The sequence below is a fragment of the Ammospiza caudacuta genome, chromosome 5 (assembly GCF_027887145.1).
Source record: "Ammospiza caudacuta isolate bAmmCau1 chromosome 5, bAmmCau1.pri, whole genome shotgun sequence".
NCBI lineage: Eukaryota > Metazoa > Chordata > Aves > Passeriformes > Passerellidae > Ammospiza > Ammospiza caudacuta.
The window spans coordinates 16,479,641-16,505,591 of NC_080597.1; the positions used below are offsets into that span (position 1 = coordinate 16,479,641).

The following is a 25,951-nucleotide window of genomic DNA, read 5'->3' on the forward strand; positions in this document are numbered from 1 at the left end:
GCACCGTGAATAAGCAGATGTTGTTTCCCGGAGCGAAATGCGAGCGAGTTGACAGATCCCGGGAAGTGTCCGGGACTTTTCGGCGCCCGGCAGCGCTGCCGGCGCTGGTTCCGCTCCGCACAGCGCGGGGCGCTCCGCCGGCACTGCGGCACCGGGAGCGCCCGCTCGGGGCCGGGCCGGGCTCGCAGCTGCCCCGGGCACGGCTCAAGGACAGGGGCCGCCTCTGCCATGGCACTGCTGGCTTGGGTACACCGCTCTCCGCGGAGCTACGCTGTTCTCTACCAGTATCAGAACTGGTACTCAGGCCTTCGCCTATCTTTCGGATTTGTTTTAGACAGAGAACTACGTCAAGTTCCAAGCAGCAGCCAACCACGGTGACCTTCCTTCGTCCCTTCAGCCTTTGCCTTCGCCGCTAGTTTCTGCATTTCCCTCCCATCTGCCCTTCTCATCAGTGCTGTGCCTCCAGCGCTGTCCCCGGGGACAGCCTGGTTCGAGGACAGCAAGGGCTCTGGATCACTGGATAGGGCTGCAAAACAGTACTTTCCTCTTGGCCGTGTTTCTTATGCAAGTCCGCATATAATCAGATCGACGCCAAGTCTTCCTGTACTCTTTCACTCAGTCTGTGACTCATTAACTTTAGTTCACTTAAATTAGTTGAGTAGGATTGTAAAACCATAACACCGGGATAAAATTTATCTTCTGAATGTCCTTGACAAATGGATTTGAATTGATTGCTATTAACATTACTGTAAAATTTGGCCAGGTTGGTAAGCTTCCTAAGATTTAACATGATTTCTCCCTTCCCTAGTCCTCCTTTCCTCATTCTCCTGTGTTGAAAGTTAAAAGTTCACATTTGAGAGGAGGAGTCTTGTAATTTATTGTTTCTTACACTTCTGACCAGAGCTGCACTTTAATTTTCTAGTCTCTCTCATTAATGTGAGATCAAGCTTTCTTTACAGCACACTACAGGGGACATACACAATCATAAATACAGCTCTTTCTGTAAGGAATTAAGCTTCTGTTTTGCCTAGAGGATTGTCAAAGCTGGAAATTCTCCATGCCAGAACACTTAGACTTTCTTCAACCTAACATCAAAACAGTCATTCATCTCTTTGTTTGCTTGAATAATGCTCAAACTTGTTCAAAGATGGAAGAAACAGACCAGGAATTCAGCGTAAATCATAGGACAGAGCTCATACTGCCATGAAAGGGAAATCCAGTTTGGCAGAGGACAGAACCTGCAGCCTGGGGTGGGCTGGCACAGAAAATCCCCAACTATTCCACACAGAGTTCACTGAGTGCTACCACCCTGTGCCCCAAAACCACTCCATTGTGCACAAACCCTGGGCTGACTGCATCTATGCTACTCCCTGTGAAAACCAGGGCCCATGTTCTTATCTTGGGCCAGTTTGGGCACAATTACTGTAAAAGGAGTAAGAAATGTATCTGCAAGTCCTGAGTCTGGTGACACAAACTATCAGAGAGTCTATTAACAATGAAGAAAATATTCTTCAAATCAGCTATTCCCATGTATTGAGTTAGGTAGGCTGATATACTGCTTACCCATTATATATATATAACATATAATTATATATATTACATTGTAATATGTACATGGAAATTGTATACAATGTATTACTCCATTTACATATATTTTACTGTATTTCCATATATACACTTATTATACTTTTTATATAGATAATATATAATATATATAGAATATAGAATGTACACACACACATATAGGTGCAATAAATTTAGCCCTTGTGTCATAGTGGAAAGGCAGTATGTTATTTGGGAGTCACCTTCATATGGAATTTCAACTGGTTCTGGCTTCCAAGGGAATGGAGATTGATCAGAAATGAGGAATTTATACAACATTTTTGTACAAACAACTGGACTCAGATTTGTTTTTCAGTGTTTCACTTAAACATCTGTATGATTCAACTCCCATCTTTATAACTGCTATAAAATATATTTATAAATGCTATTAAATAATAATTTTGGAGATAAAAAAATCAAGACTATTAGCTGGAAAAAAGAAAGCTTACCAAAAGGCAATTTTTATGAACATCTTAATTTAATATTTGGAAGTTTCTCAAGGCGCCACTTTAGGGAATAGTATTTTTGAGCCTGCTGAATATTCTTTTCTGCTTGCAAGATGTTTTCTATCCTTTTGACACTTAAATGAAAATGCCTAGACACCTTTGGAAGCAGTAAGACAATAATGTTGCCAGAGTTTTGAAAATGCATTTTTAACTGCCAAGTTTTTACCCCATTCCAAGTGTATTATTTGAAACAATTTGGAAGCAACATTATTAGAGTCACCTTAATGTACTTTTGGAATCAACACTATTGCTCTTCCTGTGAAGAAAGCAGAATTTGTCTGCACTGGGGTTAATACACATACAGGTATAGTAATTTCACTGCATTAGTCATAGTAACACAGTTTAATGTCTGTATAAATATATACAGGGCTTGAGGCTACATGCACTGAATAAATACATATATGCACTTGAAAAACTGCTTGGGGAAATACACTTCAAAGGTTAATAAAGTGCAATTTCTTTCAATTTATCTAATGTAAATTGGCTTTATGTATAATGAAAGATTAAGTTTTTCTCAGTGAATTAAAAGAGATTAGTGGCCTAATTATATCTATCATCAGTGATGCAAGATCCCAGCAAGATGACACTATTATGATGGCATGAATAATTTACTTATGTAAAGAATCACACTCCACCATATTAATAATTTTGATTTTGGTACTTTGATTTTTTTTCCCTAAGTATTAAAAAGCAGTTGTTCTCTGTACATTTTCAGTTATCATGAAAATGTGACATCCAGTGAAAGATTAAGGTAATCTTTTTCCTTAGAAGAACAGCTGACAGTCTCTCCAGCTCCACTGGTGAGCATTTGATTCAGACTGTTAGGAATGGGACAGGAAGTTTGTGGGGGGAAAAAAAATCCTCTCATTTTAGATAAGTATCCCACGGTTATTTTTACTTTTAACACAATCTATTTTTAAATATGCTTCTTGTTTCTTCTGCTGTCCTCAGAAATTCCATGTGTCCTTTCAGGCACTAGTACTTTCCCTGTAAAGAAATTCTGTCTCTTGCCTTCACTCAGAACAAATTTTGTGTTTCTTGACTGCTGCCATAACATTTCAGAATTCTCTTCAAACTCTTTCTCTCTTGCTAAGAAACTCCATGGGTTATAATCATTATTTACACTTCAAATGTAAATTTAAATCCTATTTTCCTTGCAAATGTAATGCCATTAGTGACTATATATGCCAACTAATGACAATAAATTTCAGATTATTAAATTTCATTCCACTCAAATCAATGAATTTCACTGTTTCACTCCCCAGCTTTCACTGGGAAAGAACCTTTCAAGTAAAAGCCATGTTCTTGTCTGAAGTACTTTTTGTTGTCTTCTTATTTTTCATGAGTGTTTTTAAATACTGTTTCATACTGTCCAAACTTTTCTATTTTACAGCAGTTGTCTGTGGCTACCTCAGATGTGAATTATTTACTTTTAATAGGTACAAAATTGCAGAATAATTAAGGCACACAAGACTTTCTGTCAATAGCAAAGGTATCAATGTGATTGCCATTACTGGGAAAGTTCAAGTATGGAGAGCTTGCCTAGGCAACTTAAAAAAGGTGGAAAAACATAGAGTCTAGCCCATACAACTTCCTACAATTCAGTATAAAACAACGAATTTTTCCAAGATATTCATTTATGCTCCTATTTCCTCTTAATAATGGAATTTTAAACAACATTGTGGCTAAACTCGGCTTTTCCCAGCTATCAGCATTTGTTTTCTGCAGAGAAGACAGGAATAAAGTTTCTGTTTGTTTTGTTGGCTTTTTTTTTTAAGAAGCCACACAGGTCAGCATAAATGGATACCTCTGCACCACGGGCACAGAGTCCTTCCCACTGCCCCAGAGGCTGGAGTGAACTCCTGTCTCAAAGCAGGTACGGGATGGCAGCTCCTTTCTGTAATTTCCATCCAAGCCAACTCAACAGCAACTGCTCGAGCAACAGCACCAGTTCAGAGTGCCACAGTAAAGCCCTTCCTCTACCACAGATAAATGAGCTCTGCCTGACATGTTCTGCTGATGAAATGCAGGGCTATATATCTTCTGTGAATTGGCTATTGTTCTGCTGAGTTTATAGCAGGAAGTGAATCAGGAGACAGGGACATTTTAGGCAGAAGTCCTATTGTAAAGCCAACAGTAGTGAAGTAGCTTTAGGAATAATACTGTTTTTTATATTAATTAAGTTCCTCAAGCCATGTACAGAAGCTATTCTCTGGGAATCTTATTAATTCCTTCCATGTCAAAGAATTAATAGGGAGAAAGGTTAGTGCCCAGGAAGCAAGCCCCACTATTCAACTCTAACAATAAACTCCTTCTACCCTGATGCCATTATAACAATTCCTGTAGCTGTTTAGAGCTTGTCCATTTAATTCTTCATACAATACTGTCCTTATGCCAGGGAGCACTGGAGCATATGAAGAACAGTATTTTAGGACTGAGACACACATTTATTATCAGCTCTGCCTGGCAAGTTATTATACTAGCTAAAGTCAGAACTTTTGAGAACTGTTATTTCCGATTTATTTTGCTCCCCAGAAAGCCAAAACAGTTCTCTGTGAGATACATTTGGAGGATGACTGGCCCAAGGCCACAGTTAGTTACTCAGAACTAAGAGCTTGTCTGCTCACAGTCACTCAGATTTAAGTCCTCTCAGTCAGAGCTGAAACAGGCTTTAACCTTTTGGAGAATCGGAGTCCAGCAAAAAGAGCTACCTTACCTCTGAATGAGAGCATTCACATGAGGTTTGTCATCTTTTATTACACATGTCAGCATCACTGCTGTAGTCAATTCCCCTGAACTCCTGCAGCAGACACCTGCCTCAAGCAGGGAACACATCTCCCTCATCACCTCAGTTCCAGCTCTTAGCAGAGCCTGCTCCAGGCTCCCACCAGCCTGGTCACCACTTGGTACCATAAGTTCTGTCCTACTACAGCAAGAGATTTAGTTGAAGATGCAGAAGTGAAAAGGTGAAGATTTTATCTCTGAGTAAGCAGTTAAAAGTTTTCACTTTCAGTTTCTCTTCCTCCTAACTCAATTTTCACCTTTACCTTTCAAGACCAGGCATGAACCAGCATCTCACAGCATAATATCCACATATCATCCTCTTCCTCCTCCCACAGAACTATTAGCTATGACTGTTTTTGTTTCCTTGGCACCCTTCAAGTCTGCAGAAAAGCCGCTTTATGCACACTCATTCCAGCTAACACAGATTCTTTCCTTACTCAAATTCCTTCTGAGAATTTCTCAACGAGCCTTAAAAACAGACATTACGTAGCAACAGAGCTTCCTAATTTTGAGTTTCTCAAGAACATTTCACTGACGTACACGAGGCCTCAAGTTCTGCATAGAAAAGGAAGACTTGCTGCTCACAGATTTTTTTCCTGGGCTTTCTGTTGTGGTTTTAAGCCCAGCTGAGATGAAACACCACCCAGCCACTCGCTTAGCTCCCTCTCTTCCCCTTCCCACACTGGTGGAGTGAGGAGGAGAATTGAAATAGAACTTGTATGTTGAGATAAGAACAGTTTAATAATTGGAAGTAAAATAAAATGAAGTAATATTGGCTAGTAGTAGTAATAATAATAATAATAATAATAATAATAAAATCACAAGTGATGCACAATACAACTGCTCACCATCTGCAGATCCCCCCTTCCCAAACCCCAATCAGACCTGTTGAGTAACACCCCAGTTTAGAGACTGGCCATGACATTCCATGGTGTGGAATATCCTGGCCAGTTCAGGTCACCTCTCCCAGCTGTGCTCCTTCTCTCTTCCTTTTGTGCACCTCCTCACTGGCAGAGCATGAGACAAGACACAAAAACAGTCCTGGATTTAGGATAAAAACAACTTAGTAAAAAGCCAAAACATCAGTGACTTATCAACACCGTTCTTATTCCAAACCCAAAACACAGCACTGCAACAGGTACTGAGAAGAAATTAACTCTATCCCAGTTGAAACCAGGACAGTTTAGTACTGATAACCAGAAAACCAATCTTTGTATATTAGAATTACATGTTATTTCAGTTTTGTTCCTTAAAACTCCTTTTACCTACATACGTTTTTCATGTTGGAAGTGAAAATATAATTAGGCTTCAAACTTCAACTTCTGCAAAAAGCCTGTGAAGAAAATGAAATGAGGAGAAAGCAGTCTGATGTATATAATCACTAGACTATTGTTTTTAAAAAGAAAATGGAATGAGATCAGAAAGAGAGGGTCACTGCATTTGCAGTGTCTTTGAATTCTTCTTCTCTAAAGAGAATATTGCATAACTAAATTCATGTTTGGGTGAGCAAGATAAATTACTAGTAAAACATTGGTTGGAGATATAACTAAAATGTGGTATCAACATTTGAAATCTTAATTCTAGTTCTGAGATTATTTACTACATAGTCAAAGATTCTTATCAGGTTTTTATTTTCCTTTCCCCCCCTAGTTAGTAGTATTTCAATGCTTTTATTTTGACGTAGTACTGATAATTTACTAGATATTTTACAAAGATGTTTCATTCTCAAGGGTTTGAAATATGCTTTCCCAATACTACACTGGGCCAGAGAGAAGGATTTACATGTTTAGAACTGACAGGTCTGCTACAAAAACATTTTCCAAATAAAAAACTTCTTTACAAATACTTTATTTTGCTTAATGTATCTGCTATACACTGGGACAGAAATCTTTGAAAGCAACAGCAAGATTTCCAGTCCTGACTTTTCAAATATTGAATACTGAGGATGCAAGCTTAAATGAGCAGACCCTTTCTAAGCCAGCAGAAACTCCCTAAACAATTACATAAGGATATCCAGTATATTAGTATATTACATACTAATATATTCAGTATATTAGTATGTTACATACATTAGTATATTAGTATATTACATGTATATTAGTAATATTACAGAAAGTGCCATTACTATTTTGTGTTGGTAATGTTTGTGCTGTAATAACACCACTGCCTATACAGAGTACCACCAACAAACCAGTTTGGAATACAAAGATTATTTAGATACTATTATCAGTATTGGGTCATTGTGAAATTACACCTAAAAGTATCCCCTGGATTCAGTCTCCATGGCCTTCCACAGCAATAAATCCTAAAATCCCAGACCTGGTTTTGCAGTCATGTTAAGCCTTCCCAGAAAGGAGTGCTATTGTTACAACACATCCTCTGTCCCAGCCATTACAGAAAATAATCACAGTGAGAGAAAGCTTCATTTTCCTTCTATCACAGTACCCTTGTTATGTTACTTGTCTGTCAAAAATATAATCATACTACAAAATACTATTTACTACAGGCCCATAGTCCCTAAAGCTGTTAGTACTTCCCACTTTATCCCTAACAGGCACTTAGGGGTAAAACCGGAAACATCTGCCCACTAAATATCAGTAATTAAAACACTAGGATGATTAACATATCTGACTACACCTCTGCTTAAGAGCAGCTTGCCTGTCAAGGCTCAAATATACAAGCAAGACTCACAGCTAGGAATTAAGAACAACCAAATCAACCCTCCACCACCACCACCAATAAAACCCACACCAAAAAACCCAAGCAGAAAATGCCAACCACAAAATATGAGACCTGGAATTTAGGTGAGCTTTACAATCCTGCAGTGATCATCTTACCTTACATTTATTTATTTCAAGAGTCAACTAGAATATGCTTTTGTAGAGGCCAGTGAGAAGATTCAAAGCTGATGAAGAGAGAATCAGTTAGATTTTATTTTAGTGGAATATACAAGATTAATGAAGACTGCTTGGAGTTACTCAGCCTACAGATTTCATTCTTTACTGCCAGGATTAACCCCAGATTCTGTGAAAGGGTATTGGTCAGCCCAGCCCACACCTGCCCTTCCTCCCCAGCACAAGCTGCTCTGGCCAGACTGTGTTCAGCTGTCCTGGAGACCATGGTTTGCTGCCCTCTTTTAGGAGGATCTTCCAAAACAGATGAAGTGGTGCAGTTGCAGGTGGTCTGGTTTAGATGTTCAAGAAACTAAAAACTTTGGGAGAGTTAAACTTTACGAAAAAGAAAAAAAAAAGGAAGAAGAGGGAGGGAGGGAGGGAGAGAGGAGAATAAACCCAACCAATGCATTTATAAATAACCACCCAATATCTTGTTTGAAGTCAAGCGGAAGCAACAGCCAATCATAGACCCCACTAGTTTATTCATATGCTTTGCTGTTAGAAGACTGAAATATCCATTTTTATCTTTTGCTCCTAAGTTTTGGTAGCTAAGTTTTGCATCTTAGTTTTGGTAGCTAATCATCACAACTGTTAACATAGCTACCAGAAATAGACTGCCATGTGCAACAATATCTTTGTAAATTAAACATACAAAAATATACAGATATTTGGCTTATATACATGCATAAATACACTGAGAGTTTCTGGTGTAAATAAAGATTTATCATCAGCTTCAAGCAATGAAATTTATCACAGTATCTTTGTTCTGTCTGTTTTTCGCAGACATGCACTATCTCTAAATAAAAATTAATGGCTAGTGAAACAGTCCATCAATATACCATTGAAATACTACCTCAGTCCATAAAACTTCCTACTTTTAAAGAGTTAGGAGCTCAGAACACTTAAAGGAAATAAAAACCCCCAACCCTCAGCATATAAGAACTTGCTTTTCAATTTTTTAATACTGGTTATAAATCAATAGCTGTATTAACTGGCAACAGCCTCAAGTACATGTACTGCTATTTTTTTCTAGTTGCTTTTCTTTTACTACAAGAATATGAACCATCATTGTGAAAAAATTAATGTTTACCACCATCATCCTTTTATAGAATCCACAGCTCATTTATTATAGGCAGGAAGGGATAGGCTACTAGAGGAAATAAATACTATCCAGAACAGCAAGGAGATTCTTTCAGAATATGCATTTGAGTTGCCACTTTATAAATAAAGTTCTTGATCATTACTGAGAATTAGTTTATACAAATCATATAAACAGAACTGTATATACATACACACTCTATATCTATTGTAATAATTATCAGGTCAGCATATGTCTAGTACAGTTCCTGGGTTTTGAGCGTTTGTTTCACTTTTCAAAGGCTGTTTTGTCTTCATTAGTATTTCCTACATGCAATGCAGCAAAACATAGGAATCTGTTCCCAAACCTCAAGTTATTATTGATGTCCTCCTACCAAGAGTGCAGCTGTTTTTTCTGTCATCACTTCCAGGTGGTCAGGACAGGCTTTCCTGAATCTCTTGCACGGCTTCCTTTGACCCCCGTGGGCTGCCCAGGACGGCCCCGCAGGTCGCGGTCAGTCCCGTCGCTCTGCGCCATCTCTTCATCGTATCTGCAGGAGAGGAAACCCCTTCAGTGCCTCGTGCTGCTACACAAACAGCTGGGCCCTGTACATTCTACTTCTACATTCTATCCTGCTTACTGTCTAGAACTGGAGTTTGATACAAGCTGCTCTGCATACGGCTTCATGCAGGCACAGCATGACATGCAGCTATGAGTCTATGAATCTATAATTTTACAATACAGATCATCCTGAAATATCTTCAGCGCCAGTTTGAAGGAAACAAGTCATCTGGCAGCTTTAGTTAAACTCCCAAGCTTATGAAATTTTGTGCTTGTGAAGTTCACCATGTACTTTGGCAGGTCTGTGGTTAAGCAGAACGTGAGCCTGCTGCCAGTTCAAATAACTCCTGAGCTATTGCTTCAAAGGGAGGATTGTTAGCTGCAGTGTTAAAACTCCCCTGTTGCATCACAAAGAGAGAAGGGAAAGAATGAGGTGAACTAAACAGCCGTGTGATCAAACAAAATGCATCTGATGATATGTATTTGTAACACTTAAGCACAATGATGAGTGGTTCTGTAGATATCTAACTCCATTATAGCCTCAGATAACCTCAGCATAAACTGACATTTCAACTGCTATGCAAATTCCAAGCAGAATTTGGCTATAAATATGTAATTGTAATTAACAGAAGATAATACCAAAGAATTTTGTAGGAAAATCATAAAATATACTTAGTTATACTGTTTTATAGGTATTCATAGCTACCATGTGTACAACATTCATTAAATCTTAAATCCTAATTCAGACCACTTATATTTAACTGCTTTTACTAGTATAGAGAAAACGTATTTAAGATGAGCAAGAACTAGTGGATCAGCTATGCACATAAAGGGCATTCCTGACATACTGTGCGACTGCACCACTAATGCTAAGAGAAACTATCCAAACATTTTCTCAAAAAAGATAAGAAACTGTGTCAGCAATATGGTATTCAAATCAGTGTTCTTCTGCATAAAACCAATCCATCCTAGATAAATCTTACAGACATTCCAATATAAAAAGTCTCAGTTTCCTTCATTTCTCTCCTTATAATACCGATCGACGAAATTAAAAAATATCTGATAATTCTATGATTTATTATTACATTCATTATTCACAGGACTCAAGAGGCATTATTTCCATGAACTGAGAGAAAATTTGCTTCAAATAACTTTTAAACCAGAACCAACTATTTTAACTGTTTAAGTACCATGTATATATTATCTTCCATAAAATTAAAGTTCTGCACATGTAGAAGACAAACATTCTCTTTGCTTCTGTCCCTCAGTTCTAGCTGCTAGAAGCTCAGAAGGTGCAAGCAGGAGCTTATCAGGCAACATTGTCTCTGGACATGAGGCAAGGGAACTCTGCTTTAATGCACTCCCACCTCCAATGCAGCTCCAAAGAAATGAAGTGGTACTTTGTGCCCATTTTTCATATCAGAATGAAGTTTACCTTATCTTTTTGGTCTACATTACACATCAAAAAAAAAGTGAGGTGAAAGAAAAACACTGGCCTTTCTATGAAACACCGATAAAACTTACAAGACTTCATAATTGCCCAGAACCTCTTTTGGTGGAGATTTATTCCATTTGCAGTCAGGAATTTCCCCGTTAGGCACAGCAATGTTAAGCGTGTCATTAATAAGATTATACTTCAAGATGCGATCATTAGCGGTGCTGGAAGTAAGAGAAGGGGAAGCATTAACCTACAAAAGGGGAAAAAACCCAGTCAGTATCAGTTTTGGAGTGTTCTCCAAACAGCATGTGTGATGTCTGTGTGTGCCATACGGGAAATTGAGCCTTGGTGGCTCAAAGCACATCTTTCAGTTCCTCAGGCACTGGAAGGAATTCCCCACTGGGCATTTTTCATTTTACTTAGACAGGAAAGTACCACCAGTTAAGTGGCTGCAGTGTCAGCCTGCAGATTTCTCTTGAGGTGAGATTCACCAGGGTCAATCAGGCAAGGCAGAATTTTTATTTAATTTTCTGTTTACATGGTTACAGACCCCATACATTTGAGTCCTTAAAATTTGCCCAGTTTACATGAGCCACTGTTGCACACAGAAATCTGTGTCTCTCTTCTGGAAAACAACTTTTCTCTAAGTTCTTACCTGAGTTCTTCTGTTATACTGTGAGCTGGAGAGTGCTCTCTATTCAAAGCACTGCATTGTATCTTGTTTTAATTAAACCTAACATATTCATCTAACATATCTTTGTTTCACATTTATTTTGGAGAAGTAGTATCAAAGCAATAAACAGAATTTTTTTTTATGAAGCTCACTTCAAATTAGATTGAGAAGGAAGAGGGATGGATAAAATTTATATTGAACATACAGAGCTAAAGTATATAAATGAAAGAGAAATTTATGTAAAAAATAAAAAAGCTTTCCAAATATCCTAACTATACTTTGTATGCCCCTTTTGTTTCCTCTTAATCTGTAACATTAAGGCCATGACAGCATTTAAAAATTAAATTTGATGTTTTGCTCCATCAAGTCGATAACCATTTTTCAGGTACTGATCCAGTATTTAACAGGGCTGCTAACATTCACATTCCCTCTGAAGTGCAATTGCATGGATGCACTGGAGTTAGAAACCAAAACAGAAAGCCACAAACAAATAGAAACACCAAAAAAATATGAAAGAAAAGCCCATGGTAGCTTAGTCATCACATGAACTATGTCACTTTCCAGTGTTTTTCTTAATCCACTTACCCGATAAGCAAAAAATACTATCTAAAAAGAGGAAAGACTACATTAAAATCTACTTAGTTTTATTCCGTGAAATGAGAAGGAAGTTTTTTATAGAACTTTATAGAAGGAAGGAACTTTTACAGAAGGAAGTATTTTATAGAACTTTACCTCAATTAGCCAGGGCTTAAGCTTGTCATCAATGATAATGTCATATCCATAACACTCAAAGCAGTGTTTATCATTATTCATTACAGGCTGGGGAAAAAGAAAAGACAGTAGTATGTATTAAAATCTACTCTTCAGTAAGTAACCCAATTACCTACTTTCTTTGCTAGAAATCACATGTAATGACATTATGAATCTTCTACAACACTTTTCAGTATTGTAACTCAAATATAAGCTTGCTAACTAGTAGGTTCAGCATTGCCTCTTTTTCTGAGGCTGGATCTAAATATTTCAATACTAATGATTGCACTGATGCCAAGTATTGAGTTATGTTAATTTTCCATTATGTTTCCATAGTGAAAATAAGTGGGTTTATACTTTGCAAAAGTAATATTTAAAGCCTGCATGCATCAGAAGAAAACAGAAAATTTGAAAATTTACAGCTTCATATAATTGTGAATTCTTTAAACTTTAGAAAAGCAATTCAAAGACATTTCTTTTATTCTGCTGCTGTAACTATGCCGAAATTTTAGGTCAAACAATTACAAAATACATTTAAAAATTTTAATTACTCAAGGTAAATATAACCCTAAAGCCAAGAGAGAGCAGGAATCAAGTTTGCTTAGATGCACATCCCCTAGAGAACCAGGAGCTTTCCAGCATCTGCATTATGCATTATATATGCATTATATAAACATTTGCAGTATGCATGGTATAATACTTTCTTCTACATGAAGCTCATTAGAGAAAACTTTGTCAAGGTTTCTGAGATATTTTCCCCATAACTAATAATGAAGCTTTTCATTTCTTCAGGGACTGAAAGAGAGGAGGAGGAACAAGAATCTAATTACATGTGCCATTGTCAGAAGGACAGAGGAACAACAGATTTCGTGCTCCATAATTTTTACCACTTCTCCTCTTCTAAGGTTCTGCTAGCATTTGATTATATCCCTTTTCTTCCCCCAAGCACCTTCAGATATGACTGCACAGCAGAGGCCAGGTTAAGGCATGCTTCCCCAGCTCCCACTGATCCTAGCTGCACGACCTTGTCCCTGTTTCTCGTGCTGATTCTGGTGTTCATCTGCTCCTTCCATGACTCAGCTTATTCCCCTGGCAGAACACCAAGCCATCAATAAAGCAAGGTAGTAATTGTCAGTGCACAAGTGAGCTGATTCAGCTCTAAATGGTGCCAGGACCAACCCAAAAGAGAGGACAAGACAATGTACTTGGGACCAGGAGAGTCCTTGGCAACTCAGTTACCCCAGCTGACTCCCAGAGTGGTACCTGCCCTGTAATGTGATCACAGAATATTCCCCCAACACTAGAAAGTCACTCAAGCAGAGAACTGGCTGCTGCTTCTTTTTTTTTTTTTAATAAATTCATGATAACTCTGTGACTTATGCATAAAAGTAGTGAAAGTACATTATGTAACTCTGATGAGCTAATAGCCTTAGGTTTGCTCTGATAAACTGTCCTCCAGAGGTTTTTTTTCTTTGACACATTTGTTATTGCTGGAATGACGTCACACATTTTGGCAGAACTTAATACTATTCACAAGGGCAGTATCAAGTCATATTAAATAGTTCACAAATCCCTCAAGGAAAGAGATTTATTCACTCCTGCAAATATCCACAGACAGCTCAACCCACTCACCCACCCAAGATTCAGTTCCCTCATCTCAAGGGATATAAAGAAATCAAGAGATAAGAAAGCTGCAGAAATCAGCATCAACACCATCACTCAAAGAGCAGAAAAGAGATGCAGGGGTTTGAATGGCAAGCTCACTTCCATGGTTATGGGAAGCCTGCAGCTGGAATGGTTATGGGAAGCCTGCAGCTGGAATGGCTATGGGAAGCCTGCAGCTGGAATGGTTATGGGAAGCCTGCAGCTGGAATGGTTATGGGAAGGGGAAGCCTGCAGCTGGAATGGCTTTGGGAAGCCTGCAGCTGGAATGGTTATGGGAAGGGGAAGCCTGCAGCTGGAATGGCTTTGGGAAGCCTGCAGCTGGAATGGTTATGGGAAGCCTGCAGCTGGAATGGCTTTGGGAAGCCTGCAGCTGGAATGGCTTTGGGAAGCCTACAGGTGGAATGGTTTTGGGAAGCCTGCAGCTGGAATGGCTATGGGAAGCCTGCAGCTGGAATGGCTTTGGGAAGCCTGCAGCTGGAATGGCTATGGGAAGCCTGCAGCTGGAATGGTTAAGGAAAGCCTGCAGCTGGAATGGCTTTGGGAAGCCTGCAGCTGGAATGGCTTTGGGAAGCCTACAGGTGGAATGGTTTTGGGAAGCCTGCAGCTGGAATGGCTTTGGGAAGCCTGCAGCTGGAATGGCTTTGGGAAGCCTGCAGCTGGAATGGTTATGGGAAGGGGATGCCTGCAGCTGGAATGGCTTTGGGAAGCCTGCAGCTGGAATGGCTATGGGAAGCCTGCAGCTGGAATGGCTTTGGGAAGCCTGCAGCTGGAATGGCTATGGGAAGCCTACAGGTGGAATGGTTTTGGGAAGCCTGCAGCTGGAATGGCTTTGGGAAGCCTGCAGCTGGAATGGCTTTGGGAAGCCTGCAGCTGGAATGCTATCGCTGGCAGCACTCACCGCAACAGCCTTCAGGGACTGCACAATGATCCAGTGGATTTCATCAAATAATTTGTTGGTGACTTCCTTCCCACGGGTGCTCTCCAGGTAGAGGCGTAAGTTACTCACTGTCCACTTGCCTCCATGGATATGGTTGTAATCATCCTGAGGAGTTAAGGAGTTCACTCAGTCTAAGATTTCAAAGTTGTTCAGCAGGTTTTTTCTCATCCCCACAAGAAGTCCCCTTATATTTACAAGTACTGCTCTAAAAACAAACCTGGCTAATTGCTCTTGCAGCTTCATGAACATCTCAACTTTGAACTGCCCTCCACATAAACAATTGCTTTTATTATAGCTTTAATATGCTTGTATCACACATCGTAAATAAAGTAATAAATCTTTGTTAGGAGAAAAAAAAACTGGGTACTTGGACAGTTTTATATAAAGTATGAGTTATGATTTGGAAATAGAAGTTTTAAAATGTGAAAGGAAAGAACTGAATATTTTGCTCCTCTGGGGATAAGGAAAAAACGATTAATGAGCAACAGCAGAATTTCACTGAAGGTAGCTGTTGTAAAATGCAGCACTTGAAAGTGTTTGTCTGTGTTTATTTACTTAAAGCACAACTTGTTTGTTCCCTGGTTATCTTCTTAATGGTGCTACTGATAACAGCCACATTCAAGAACATAGTGAAACGACACCTGAATTGTTTTTAAAAGTTAAAATTTTCAAGTAATTCAGTACAAAACCCCACTAAGCATTACTGAAAATGAACAGGGGAAAACGGGAGGATACCTTATGCTGTCTTTTCAGAGGCTATCAAGGCTGTGCATTATTTCTCTTTAAATGCAAAGACAAGAGCAAAGCAAGGGGTGTTCATACTGATGGAAAGGCACATGTTCAGCCCTCAAGAAACTCTCAGGACAAATGCTTTGTCCCTTTATAAAGTGTTCTCCTCAGAGCATTTCTGAGAATCAATGATTGTATGCCTGCTAAATTACAAAACACAATGCATAGAGCATAAAAAAGCTCTCAGAAGAACAAATTCTGCTGTCCTCTAGGACAAGGTCAGAGAAGCACCTGTCTTATTATTAGGCTTTCTCCTATAGCTCCCCCATTAGTAAATTTGAAGAACTGGACAGTACAAATAAAGATCTGAAACATGGTTCTCAGGATTTTCTCCATTATAAAAATGTCATGACACCAGATTCCAGCAAGGGAACAGAGATCAAAGTTTCAGCCCTCTTTGCCCTTCAGATCAAGTACTCAAATGAAAACAGATTGCAACTGGGTAGAGCTTTACATAATTACAGTTGTTTCATTAAAGACATTAAAACAAAGTGAAAATAATTATGTATAAGAGTTATTGTTGTTTTGTTTGTATTACACACACAATTTCCAGCACCTCATCATAATTTTTATAAATTACTGACAGCTCAAATTAGGTACAGTTTTAGAAGACTAAAAAGCTGTACAGTCTAAAAGCCTCCAAAGTTATAGGCACATTTAAAACAGAACAAATAGGATGGGTAGCATACATTAAACTTCCCTTCTGCCTTTCTGCAAAACTGAACAGATATCAGTGGTTTACAATTTATAAAAAGCTTTTCAAATATTCTAGTAATAATTCCACATTCTTAGGCTGCTACTTCTATACTCATTTCTGTTGCCCTTTATTCTAAGTGACGTCACCATCACAGTCCCTTCTCTTATCTGGGAAAAATCTTGAAGACCATTCTTTAACTGGTAGAGAAGATGGAGGGTGCATAATAACAAGGCAGGCAATGTACCACACACCTCACATTTTCTCTGCTACTGGCAACACCACCAGGAGTTTTTCTAAAAGTTGTATGGGACCTGCTTTCACCATAAGTAATTCTCACTGTGCCCCGTGAAACCAAAACATGTTTGAAGCACTTCACAAAGCAGCAACTGAACAATAAAATGTTTGTAGTACTGAAAAATGGCATATTTGACCACTTACCCTGGTTAAGGACTATCAACATTATCATTTACATTGTTGTTGCAGCAATATTCAGACAAAAACAGTTCTGCTATGCTGCACATCTTATGGAACACTAGCAGAGAAGGCATATTAAGCAAGGTTTCAATTTAAGATATATTGCATATATCTTGTGTATGAGTGCATGTGTATACCTACATTAATATAATCAGGAGAGTGTGTGTGTGTGCCCATACATATTATTTTCCATACCATTAAAATAAAGCTTCTGGCATTAGGAAGTGCAACAATAGAGTTTTAATGACTGTACCAGAGGCATGGTTTGTAAATCACAGACATCTGCTAAAAACACCAAAGGGACAGTCATTATCAAGTCATTCCCTGAAGGAACAAGGCTTGGGAAGTGACACTTTATCCCCATCTATGTCACCCCTGCCCCACTAACCTTCCCTCCCCACTGCTGAATTTCAGCCTGCTTTGACATAAGGAAGGGCTGTCAAAGCTCTCATACTTGCACATCAACATCAATGGCAAATTACAGGACAGAACTGTTCTGCAGGCAGAGCTCCAGCTTTGTCCATGCAAGAGGAAGCCACCAGATGGCCAGGCAGCACTTATTTATCTCAAGTTTGCAACTGCACATTCCCTTTGTTTCCCACAGAAGGAAGGCAGGGGCAGGAGGCTGGGGAAACACTGGAAGAAGCTGGAAAATCCTGTGATGAATAAGTGCTGGGAAGAAGAAATTGAATTAACTGCCAGAGAGAGAGAGAGGGAAGGAGAAATGAAGATGGGGATATTAAACCACTATTATAAAGTACATAACCACATGATCCAAGCTCATAAATTTCATTGTTTAGTTCATAAGTGAGTATGTTGCCTTTTAAATTAAAGAAGACCCCTGCTCTCAACTACTGTGAGTCAATACTGAAAATATCACACCAATTACAGAGCTGCAACTCATTATCTTGACTTCTGATTTGTAGTTTTCTAAAATGTCTACATTCTAAAATGTATTTATTTGTAAGTGCAAGGTGAAGTATTTTAATTGCAAGATGATGAGGAGTATGACAAAACCTTTTGATTCCAAGTTTCTGGGACAATTAAAGAAAATCCGTCTTGCTACAAAAGAGCATCTAAGAAATCAGCACACTTACCCCATGTTTCTGAATGGCAACGTTTGTAAGATGTACAAACATGTTGTCCAGTTCACTTGTACTTGGTGTGTATTTCACTGTGCAAAACCGGCAAAACCCAAGCTTGTACCTTAAATGCAAAAAGTCATTAAAATGTGTTAAATCCCTGTGAGAAGCAAGGAAGTGAGCATCCTAGGATACCAGGTACTGGTTAAACTTCTTGTGCAACATGCACAACATTATTTTGACTAGACTGGACATTATCTCTAAACAAAATACAAAGACAAGCAACCTTACATGTAACATCTCAGCGGACGATAGGTAGATACCAAAACATAGAGACGAAGATCAAATTTCTTTCCACCAATTAGTAAGGGATTGTTGATGTAGAGTGAAATCACATAGGCTTCTTTGGAAGACTGAGACACAAACCTGAAAGACACAAAATATGTCTCACAGTATGACATTTGCAACAATACAATCCTTGAAGTCTTTTGCTTCTTTAGAAGTGTTCTGTAAATTTCAAATTGACTGAAATCTTGCATCTTTTGCCAAGACGGTGTATAAAGTTGTGGAGGTTAATAATACACGCTTGGCATCAGGCCTTGTTTTATAAAAAAAAAAAAAAAGCTGAAAATACTGTAGAGATGACCAAGACCAATTACCCATTTAAACTCACACAGTAGCTGACCAAGCCATTCACAATGCAGCTCTACAAGCCAGCCTTTTTCCCTTGAAGAGAATTTAGAGCTTGGCAAAGTCCAGACAAGCAAAAAGAATGTAGTGCATTACCTTCATTATTCAAGGTCTTGTACTACTGGAATATTTGCATTTCTGCTTGGTGTGCAACTGCAAACCACTGTGAAAAGTTAATATAACTTTCAGATTGTGACATTCTTCAGTTTGCAATCAAAAAAGGGGGAAAATTCTCAAATGATATTTAGCCAGTCACTTGGTCACAGGAAAAACCATTAGTTGTGTGATCAAAACTTCTAGTCAGAGAAAAACATAAAATTGCTGACCTATTTCACCCATTTGGAAGGAGATCATCAACATGAGTTATATTATTTTGTGTTCCAAAAGGAAAATACATTTATTTCATAGAAATGCATTCTTCTTTTGTACCAATTTAAAAAGTGATTTAATATATATTAAACAATTATTGAAATTGCTGAGGGGAAGTTTTTTCTCTTGCTTCCTGTTATTTAATACCGTGAAGCAAAACAATTTCTTTCTGTGCAAGTTTTTCTCCAACAACACTGAAAGTAATTTTAAAAATAATATTAATTGAACAGTTCTGTGTACCTCCTCATACCAAAACAAGCTGTATTATAACCTGTTGAAGGAGGAAGCCAGATAACAACTGAGATTAAATGCAAACCCAACTATGAAATGACAAAGCAATCATAATAATAATGGCATACCTTTCCCATGCATCAGACAATCAGCATGTTGATGCAGTTCCCCTAATTACAGAAAGTACAATAAAGGGTTTGGTTTCAAGAACTTACGAAGATGTTTTGCTGTCTCGAGACCATTTTTTTATTTGGGAGAGTTTGTTGATTAGAAATATTCCTTTTCCTTGAGCTTTGCCACAAGGTTTCATAATCCACGTGCTGGAGGGATTCTTTCTGAATTCTTCAACAAAGAGATTATAATCGGCAGGAAGCATAAAAGTCACAGGAACAAAATCTGAATTAAGGGGGAAAAAAGGGTGCACAATTAAAGACATTCTACCTGATAAGGCTACTGGCACATAAAGACTAAAAAAGAAAAGTTCTGTATTTTCAGTTTTCCAGTCTGGCATGATCCACCTTCATTAACAGTCATGTTGCTTTTTATCTCATTTACATACTAGTTTTTACTTAAGCAATTGCAAAATGTTGCACAATGCTAACTTCAAAGTAATAGATTCTAATTCATGTGAATAGATTTTCTTCTTCCATTTATATGCTGTGCCATTGCAGTATTAGATACCATTTCAACAAAACAATTAAAATTTCTCAATTTCCTCAATCAGCTTCCACCATTCTTTATCATGCTCTGTGCAGGCAAAACCCCCCTTTGGCTGCATAATTTTTATTTCCACGTGACTCTCATTATTCTTATTTATTATATCTTATTCTGAACTTCTTTTATTTTTCTTTGCTCCCACACACTCAGTTTTGCCATGATTGCTGAAACCTAAAGCAAAACATTTTTCACTTTTTGCTATTAAATTATCTTCAACTCCATTCTTGAAGACCTGCCTTCCTACATGGATGAAGTGTTTCCATTTCACTTTTCCAAGATGTAATTCAACTCCACATATCTCACTTTGTTTCACTTCAATGCTTTCTGACCTCCAAACCAACTCTTGCTTTCCTCATTCCTGATCTATTCTTGGTTTAGTTTTGGGGTTTGAGTTTCTTGGTTTTTTTTTTTTTGTCTGGTTTGCTTTTTATTTTATATTTTAGCAGTCATTATTAGTTCCCCAACTTCTCCCAGATTTCCTTTCTGAGGTGTTTGTTCATTCAGTTCTGTCTAGAGCCTTCCTTCAAAAAGGTTTAGTTGTTGCTCCATTGTAAGATTTTCACATAATAGTTTTTCACTTTTGAATTAAAGAAACTGTAACCCTCTCTTATGTGAAGTAACAGAGCCCTTTGGTTTCACCACTAACCTAACTGCAAAGTATCTTAAACCCACAATTTTCCCTCTCCAAAACAATTTTTGAGAAACCCCAAATGAATCAAACCCAAAGGAGGAACAGAGCACTTCAAGGTAGCCATTTTAATGTCATAACACTCCAGAGGTTCAGTGCTTCACACACAAAAAAGCAGGTTCTCTTCCAATTATTGACTCTCTAAGAAAAATCTGAATGCTGAAAATAAGAACAACATACCCAAATAAATATATTTCCCATTTTCATCCTTTTCTGCAAGAGGACTTCCTTCTTTCTCCAGTTCTTTTCTGTATCTCTTGATATTCTTTACCATCAAATCTTTTCTGGTCAGTTCATAGTGGTTTGGGAAATGATTGACAATTTGGTCATCAGAGAGGCGGTAACCGGTTTCCACACTGAACACATTTCTGATTGTTTGGACGCTCATCCTGAAACCAAAGACAGACACCAAGTGATTTCTCTCAAGAAACACACTTCAGGACGACAAATCAGAGATCTTTTCCCTCCAATTTCTTCATCTTTTCTCTCTCTTGTTTCTTTTTATATTTAATATTTTGCTGCAGTGACAATCCAACATATCCTGAAGTTCTATTAACAAAGCAAATGAAATCCTGCTGAAGGTTTAATCAGTCCCTCCACTACCACTGAAACTGGTGCAGGAAGTGAGGACAGAAAGATGACAAGTGGGTCCTGCTGGACTCTGGCTTGTTGATTGTCAGGTCAATCCCCAGAAGGGCCTAAAAATGACTGAAGTGTACGCAAGTGCAACAGAATCCTCTTTCTAAATCTGTTACTTCACACTCTTGAAACTCACCTTTCCTCATCAGGAAAACCACAAACACAACCTCTTATTGACTGCCTTGCTACCTGGATTACAAAAGGAATTCAAACATATGACTTGAAAACTGGTTAAGAGATCTTGCTAAAAACACCTGTGTAGTTGAGTTATATACCAGATGAAAGTGCTGCAGTGACAGAGTCATTAAATCAGTTATCAACTACACTTTTCACAGAAGATAAGAGCAGGGACATAAACGCAAAGAATTTTCCATATTAGATGCTCAATGCAAAAATTTAAGAATATTTTCCGAATACTAACAATCTGCTACATTATCATTTCAGAAAGAAAAAAAAACTAACCCAAAACAAAACAACACAGCAATTTCCATGAGTGTTTCCCCACTCTCCCAACTGCATTCCAAAAGCATGAGCAGATTCCTGCCCATTTAGATTCCTGTCCATTTAAATAAGTGGTTCACAAAGGGTACATTTGGCAGCACAAACTGCCATTTTGATGCATTTGAAAGGAACATCACAAATTGTTTCATTTATTTAAAGAGCACTGTTTCTGCCCATTAATAGATTACTGCATTCTAGGACAGCATTTCATGGGCTTATATTAGACAAACATCAAATGCAAAGATAATTTACTCTCCTCCTTTTACCACAATCTTGGTCTAATTTCTCATTCACTCTCAGTATTGAAATGTTGAATAGTTAGTGTGAATATAAATCATTATCATGAAGAGAAGGAAAGTACAGTTTATTACAGAAATTTGGACTCTAGTAACAGGGCAAGCCTCTATAACACTGATAAAAGAAATTGGGAATTGTAGCATACTTACCAATAAAAATTCCAGTCTTCATTTTCTGTCACCTGAATCCATCCTCTTTTTTCAAAGTTGTTTATTAGAACAGATTTTTCTATGTCAGTTACCCACTTTACTTTTCCTGCCATTATCCCAAAGTGGAATCAACCTGTTCATACAGAAAATTTTAAAGTTGAAAATAGGGGAGGATCCAGGGAAGTAAAAGCAGAAGAAAAGTGGCACCTAGAAAACACTTCCACATAAGTATTATTAGCTTACAACCCAAGGGAAAGAGCTCCTAGGCTCGGACTGAAACCCTGCACTTCTCAGCTGGAGAACTGCACATAAGGACACTGGTTACGGGGAGGGTTTTCATACTCCCCATCTTTTATAAATAGGCACAAAACCTTCTCTTAAATATACTACTGATAGAACCCCCCTATTCTACATTGAGTAAAGTTTAAAGAACCAATACAGACCTTGCATTGTTTCTAACTTAGGAACACATATTTTTGCTTTCTTTTGAAGCAAGAAGTTCATCTGGATCACATGGTGCCTGTAAAATAAAAACCCATGATTCCAAGAGAAGTCCCTTACATGCTCTATCAACAATCAAGACTTGCAGTACCTCAGGGGAGGGAACTGAAGTTACTGACCTTGCAACTGGTGCCATTAAACCCTTACAGGAGGATTTCCCTAAACGTCAGGCTGTCAGTTGAGTGCTTCAAACTGCAGTTCAGCTCAAGACACCAGATGTCACTTTCTACATTAGACCTCTCACTGGCCCAGGTCAGCCTTTTGTTAGGATCACTGACCATTCTGGCAGGAAGGGACCCCAGTAAGTCTCCTGGTTCAGCCTCCTGCTCAGTGCAGGGTTAGCGACGAGGTGTGGACAGTTTGCTCAGAGCTTTACCCATTTATGCTTTGAAAAGCCCCAAAGACACAGCACAGCTTCTCTGGGCATCCCATCCCACTTCCTCACTAACTTAATGGGGGTAGGGGGTGGTTCTCCCTATATTTTTATTATTTTCCCTACATTTGTTATTATTACTTACATTACTTTCCCAACAACAAAACTCCCCGTGCAAAGGAGTGGGGGAGAGCTGGGTTATCACACACCCACAAGCAACACCATCTACTGCCCCTTCTACACACAACTTTCCATTGAAAAGTAAATTAAAACATAAAAGCACCTTTACTAAATGTAGTAATGTAATTAATGAATGTTAATTCAATTTAATAATAATGCCATTTCTGCAAGTAACATGTTGGACTGGAATGCAAGGGGTCTTCATTTCCCAGGACTAGACATGGAAATGTACATTTGCCACCAAGCTCAGGCTCCTATTGTTTCTTTCTGGGAGGTATAACCCATATAATCCCACACAGACTATTTATCCTGTCAAATCCTACAAAGCCAAAATGTTTACTAACAAACTTCAATTTGAGAAAGTTTAGGACACATATATTTTTATTCATGTTGGTAAGCAATCTGAAATCAGGCTTAGATAGAACAGAGTATACAAAGGCTCAGGGTCTGTCTTCCTGTGTGTGGACCTTAGTTCTACAAGGCCATGATCTTTCTCTGGGCCTTCCAGATATTACCAGAACAAAAGCAAATGAAACAATTAATTTATTTGTACTGAAGTTGGCATAACCCATCATCAGTGACTCAGTAATACCACACAGCACCTTGTTGTGGTTTTAAAAGTTCTGGAATTAGTCTGCTGTGACACAATTGTCCCTTCAAAAGGAAAAGCATTAAAGGCTACAATGGCATTAACCAACCACAATGTAAAGCCTTTTCAAAAGGCTTTAAACCAACATTCTTCACATCTCCAAGCTACCTCAAGAGGTTCACCAAAATTCAAACCTAACATTATACCTGTTTCTCTGACTCCTTGAGCAATTCACATACAGGTAGGTGAGCTGAAATTAAGCCAGAGCTAAACACTGGAGACAGCTTCTACCAGAAATAAAAAAAAAAAATTCACAGGAGCACAATTCTTTTCCTATTTTGGGATCTTGGTGCCTCACCTACCCCTCCTGCTACAGAGGAATTGAAGGCAGACTGAAAATTTGTCCTTGGTTTCTGGAGAATTTAATCAATCTCAGATGATGTTTAAGTGGCCTGTAAACAAAATCTTCCAATTTTGTACAAATTGATCGCCGAAACCCACAAACAAGAACGCACAACAAATAATATAATTTTAATACAATTTACTTTTCTAGAGGAATCCTCTAATCTGGAAAGAGGTACTCTAGATAACCCGATGAGATTGCACAAGATAGATGCACACATTCACACATTCACATCACAAAAGACGCACACATTCAAATTTCTGGTCAGCTGAGACCCTTAGTTTACAAAACATCAAAGAAGAGCTGCATAACACAGCCGTAGCCTACATATTTGTATTAAGTCAAATCCTTCACGAAACACCAGAGCTCCTACTCAAGAGACAGCAGGCATGTGACAGAGGCACAGCAGGCCCGTCACTTCTCCAGAACAGGGCCTTTCCTGCCCAGACGGCTCCCACGGGCAGCAGGGAAGCCTGGCAGCAGCCTAAGGCCCAGGTGAGACCTCTGGCTCTGGTACAAATTGATGAACTGAGACCCAAAAGCAGCCTGGTTGGTATCACAGCCACTCTAAGGAGCCCGTGGTGCTGATGATGGCAGACTTCACACCACAAAACAGGGGTGAAGCTGCACCTCCGGCACGCGACCCAGCAACCGCTGCTTCCTTCCAACAGTACAAAATGTAACTGTGCTTCATTATTAAGTTTACTACTGGAAAATCCACTTTGGCTGTGCCATCAGAGGAGGCCGGGAGGGCCTGCTGCGAGATTCCCGAAGCGTTAGGGAGGAGAAGGAGCCCAAGACTCAAAGAGCCACACGGCTGTGTGTGCGCGGGTGTGTCTGGGGTGATGGAGGGGTGCGCATTTCTGTGTGTGCGGTGGTGTGTTTGTGTGCATGTGTGGGGTGTGTACGTGTGGGTGTCTGTGTGGATGTCTGTGTGGGGAAGGAACGTGTGTGTGTGCGCGTCTGTGTCTGTGTGTGTGTGCATGTGTGGGGTGTGTACATGTGGGGATGTGTGTGGGGTGTGTACGTGTGGGTGTCTGTGTGTGGGGGTGTGTGTATGTGTGTGGGGTGTGTATGTCGGACAGGTACGGGGCTGTGGAGGAAGGGGATGGGACTGGGGATGTGTAGAGACGCTGTGGGTGTGTAGGGGGGATGTCGGGGAGGGGACGGACACCCACGACCCGCCCCGGCCCCGCGCTCACCTGCCCGCGGGAGCGCGGCCGCCGCTCCCCTCAGCCCGGGCCGTCCCCGCCGGACGCCGCCATCGCCCCGCCCGTTCCGGCCGCCGCCCCGGGGCGGGGCTGCGGGGCCGCCGCCGGCCATGTTGTGTGCGGGGCGGGCCGCGGAGCCCGGCGAGGCCGGGGCCGGCCCTTCCCCGAGGGACGGGAACCTGCTGCAGTCCCCGACGGGGAATCCCCGAACCCCGCCCAGCCACTTCAGGGCTGTCCCTACTGTCTGGGGCTGTTTTAGTCTGAGCGTGTGCGACTTGGGCCTGCCCCATCCTCAGGAAACAAGTTCCTAGCAAACATCAGTCCATCAGTAAATGGGGGTTTGTTAAAGTTCCTAACAAACATCAGTCCATGAATAAATGGGGGTTTGTTAAAGGCCATTGCGTGACAAAACCTTCTCGGATGTTTCCAGAATATAAAACCCCCAGGGACACTCGGATGCCAAAGCTCAGGTCCGCATTTGAG

At 39.5% G+C, this 25,951-nt stretch overlaps 1 protein-coding gene across 3 annotated transcripts; it reads right to left on the bottom strand.

Moving 5' to 3' along the window:
- Window positions 1–7,896: 7,896 nt before the first annotated feature.
- Window positions 7,897–25,527, bottom strand: TTLL1 (TTL family tubulin polyglutamylase complex subunit L1). Of its 3 annotated transcripts, XM_058805435.1 has the most exons (12): window positions 25,460–25,526; window positions 22,655–22,731; window positions 22,212–22,344; window positions 20,806–21,014; window positions 19,436–19,616; window positions 18,222–18,356; window positions 17,946–18,054; window positions 14,850–14,993; window positions 12,269–12,355; window positions 10,950–11,113; window positions 9,259–9,414; window positions 7,897–8,103 (listed from the first exon to the last, which is right to left on the bottom strand). In XM_058805435.1, exons 3-11 carry the CDS (start codon window positions 22,322–22,324, stop codon window positions 9,285–9,287), a joined length of 1,272 nt encoding a protein of 423 aa, XP_058661418.1. In that variant the 5' UTR covers window positions 22,325–22,344; window positions 22,655–22,731; window positions 25,460–25,526; the 3' UTR covers window positions 7,897–8,103; window positions 9,259–9,284. The 3 variants fall into 3 exon arrangements, with proteins under 3 accessions (XP_058661418.1, XP_058661416.1, XP_058661417.1); XM_058805433.1 differs by lacking the exon at window positions 7,897–8,103 and having other exon boundaries at window positions 8,114–9,414; XM_058805434.1 differs by lacking the exons at window positions 7,897–8,103; window positions 22,655–22,731 and having other exon boundaries at window positions 8,114–9,414; window positions 25,460–25,527.
- Between the last annotated feature and the right edge of the window lie 424 nt (window positions 25,528–25,951).

Bases quoted from the DNA above. Each gene is read 5' to 3' on its own strand.
- TTLL1 (XM_058805435.1), bottom strand. From the start codon at position 22,324: ATGGCAGGAAAAGTAAAGTGGGTAACTGACATAGAAAAATCTGTTCTA. The intron at 21,015-22,211 runs GTAAGTATGCTA...CTTTGGTTTCAG, and splicing joins GAAGACTGGAATTTTTATTG to GATGAGCGTCCAAACAATCA. The intron at 18,357-19,435 runs GTAAGTTCTTGA...TGTGTCTTTCAG, and splicing joins CGAGACAGCAAAACATCTTC to GTTTGTGTCTCAGTCTTCCA.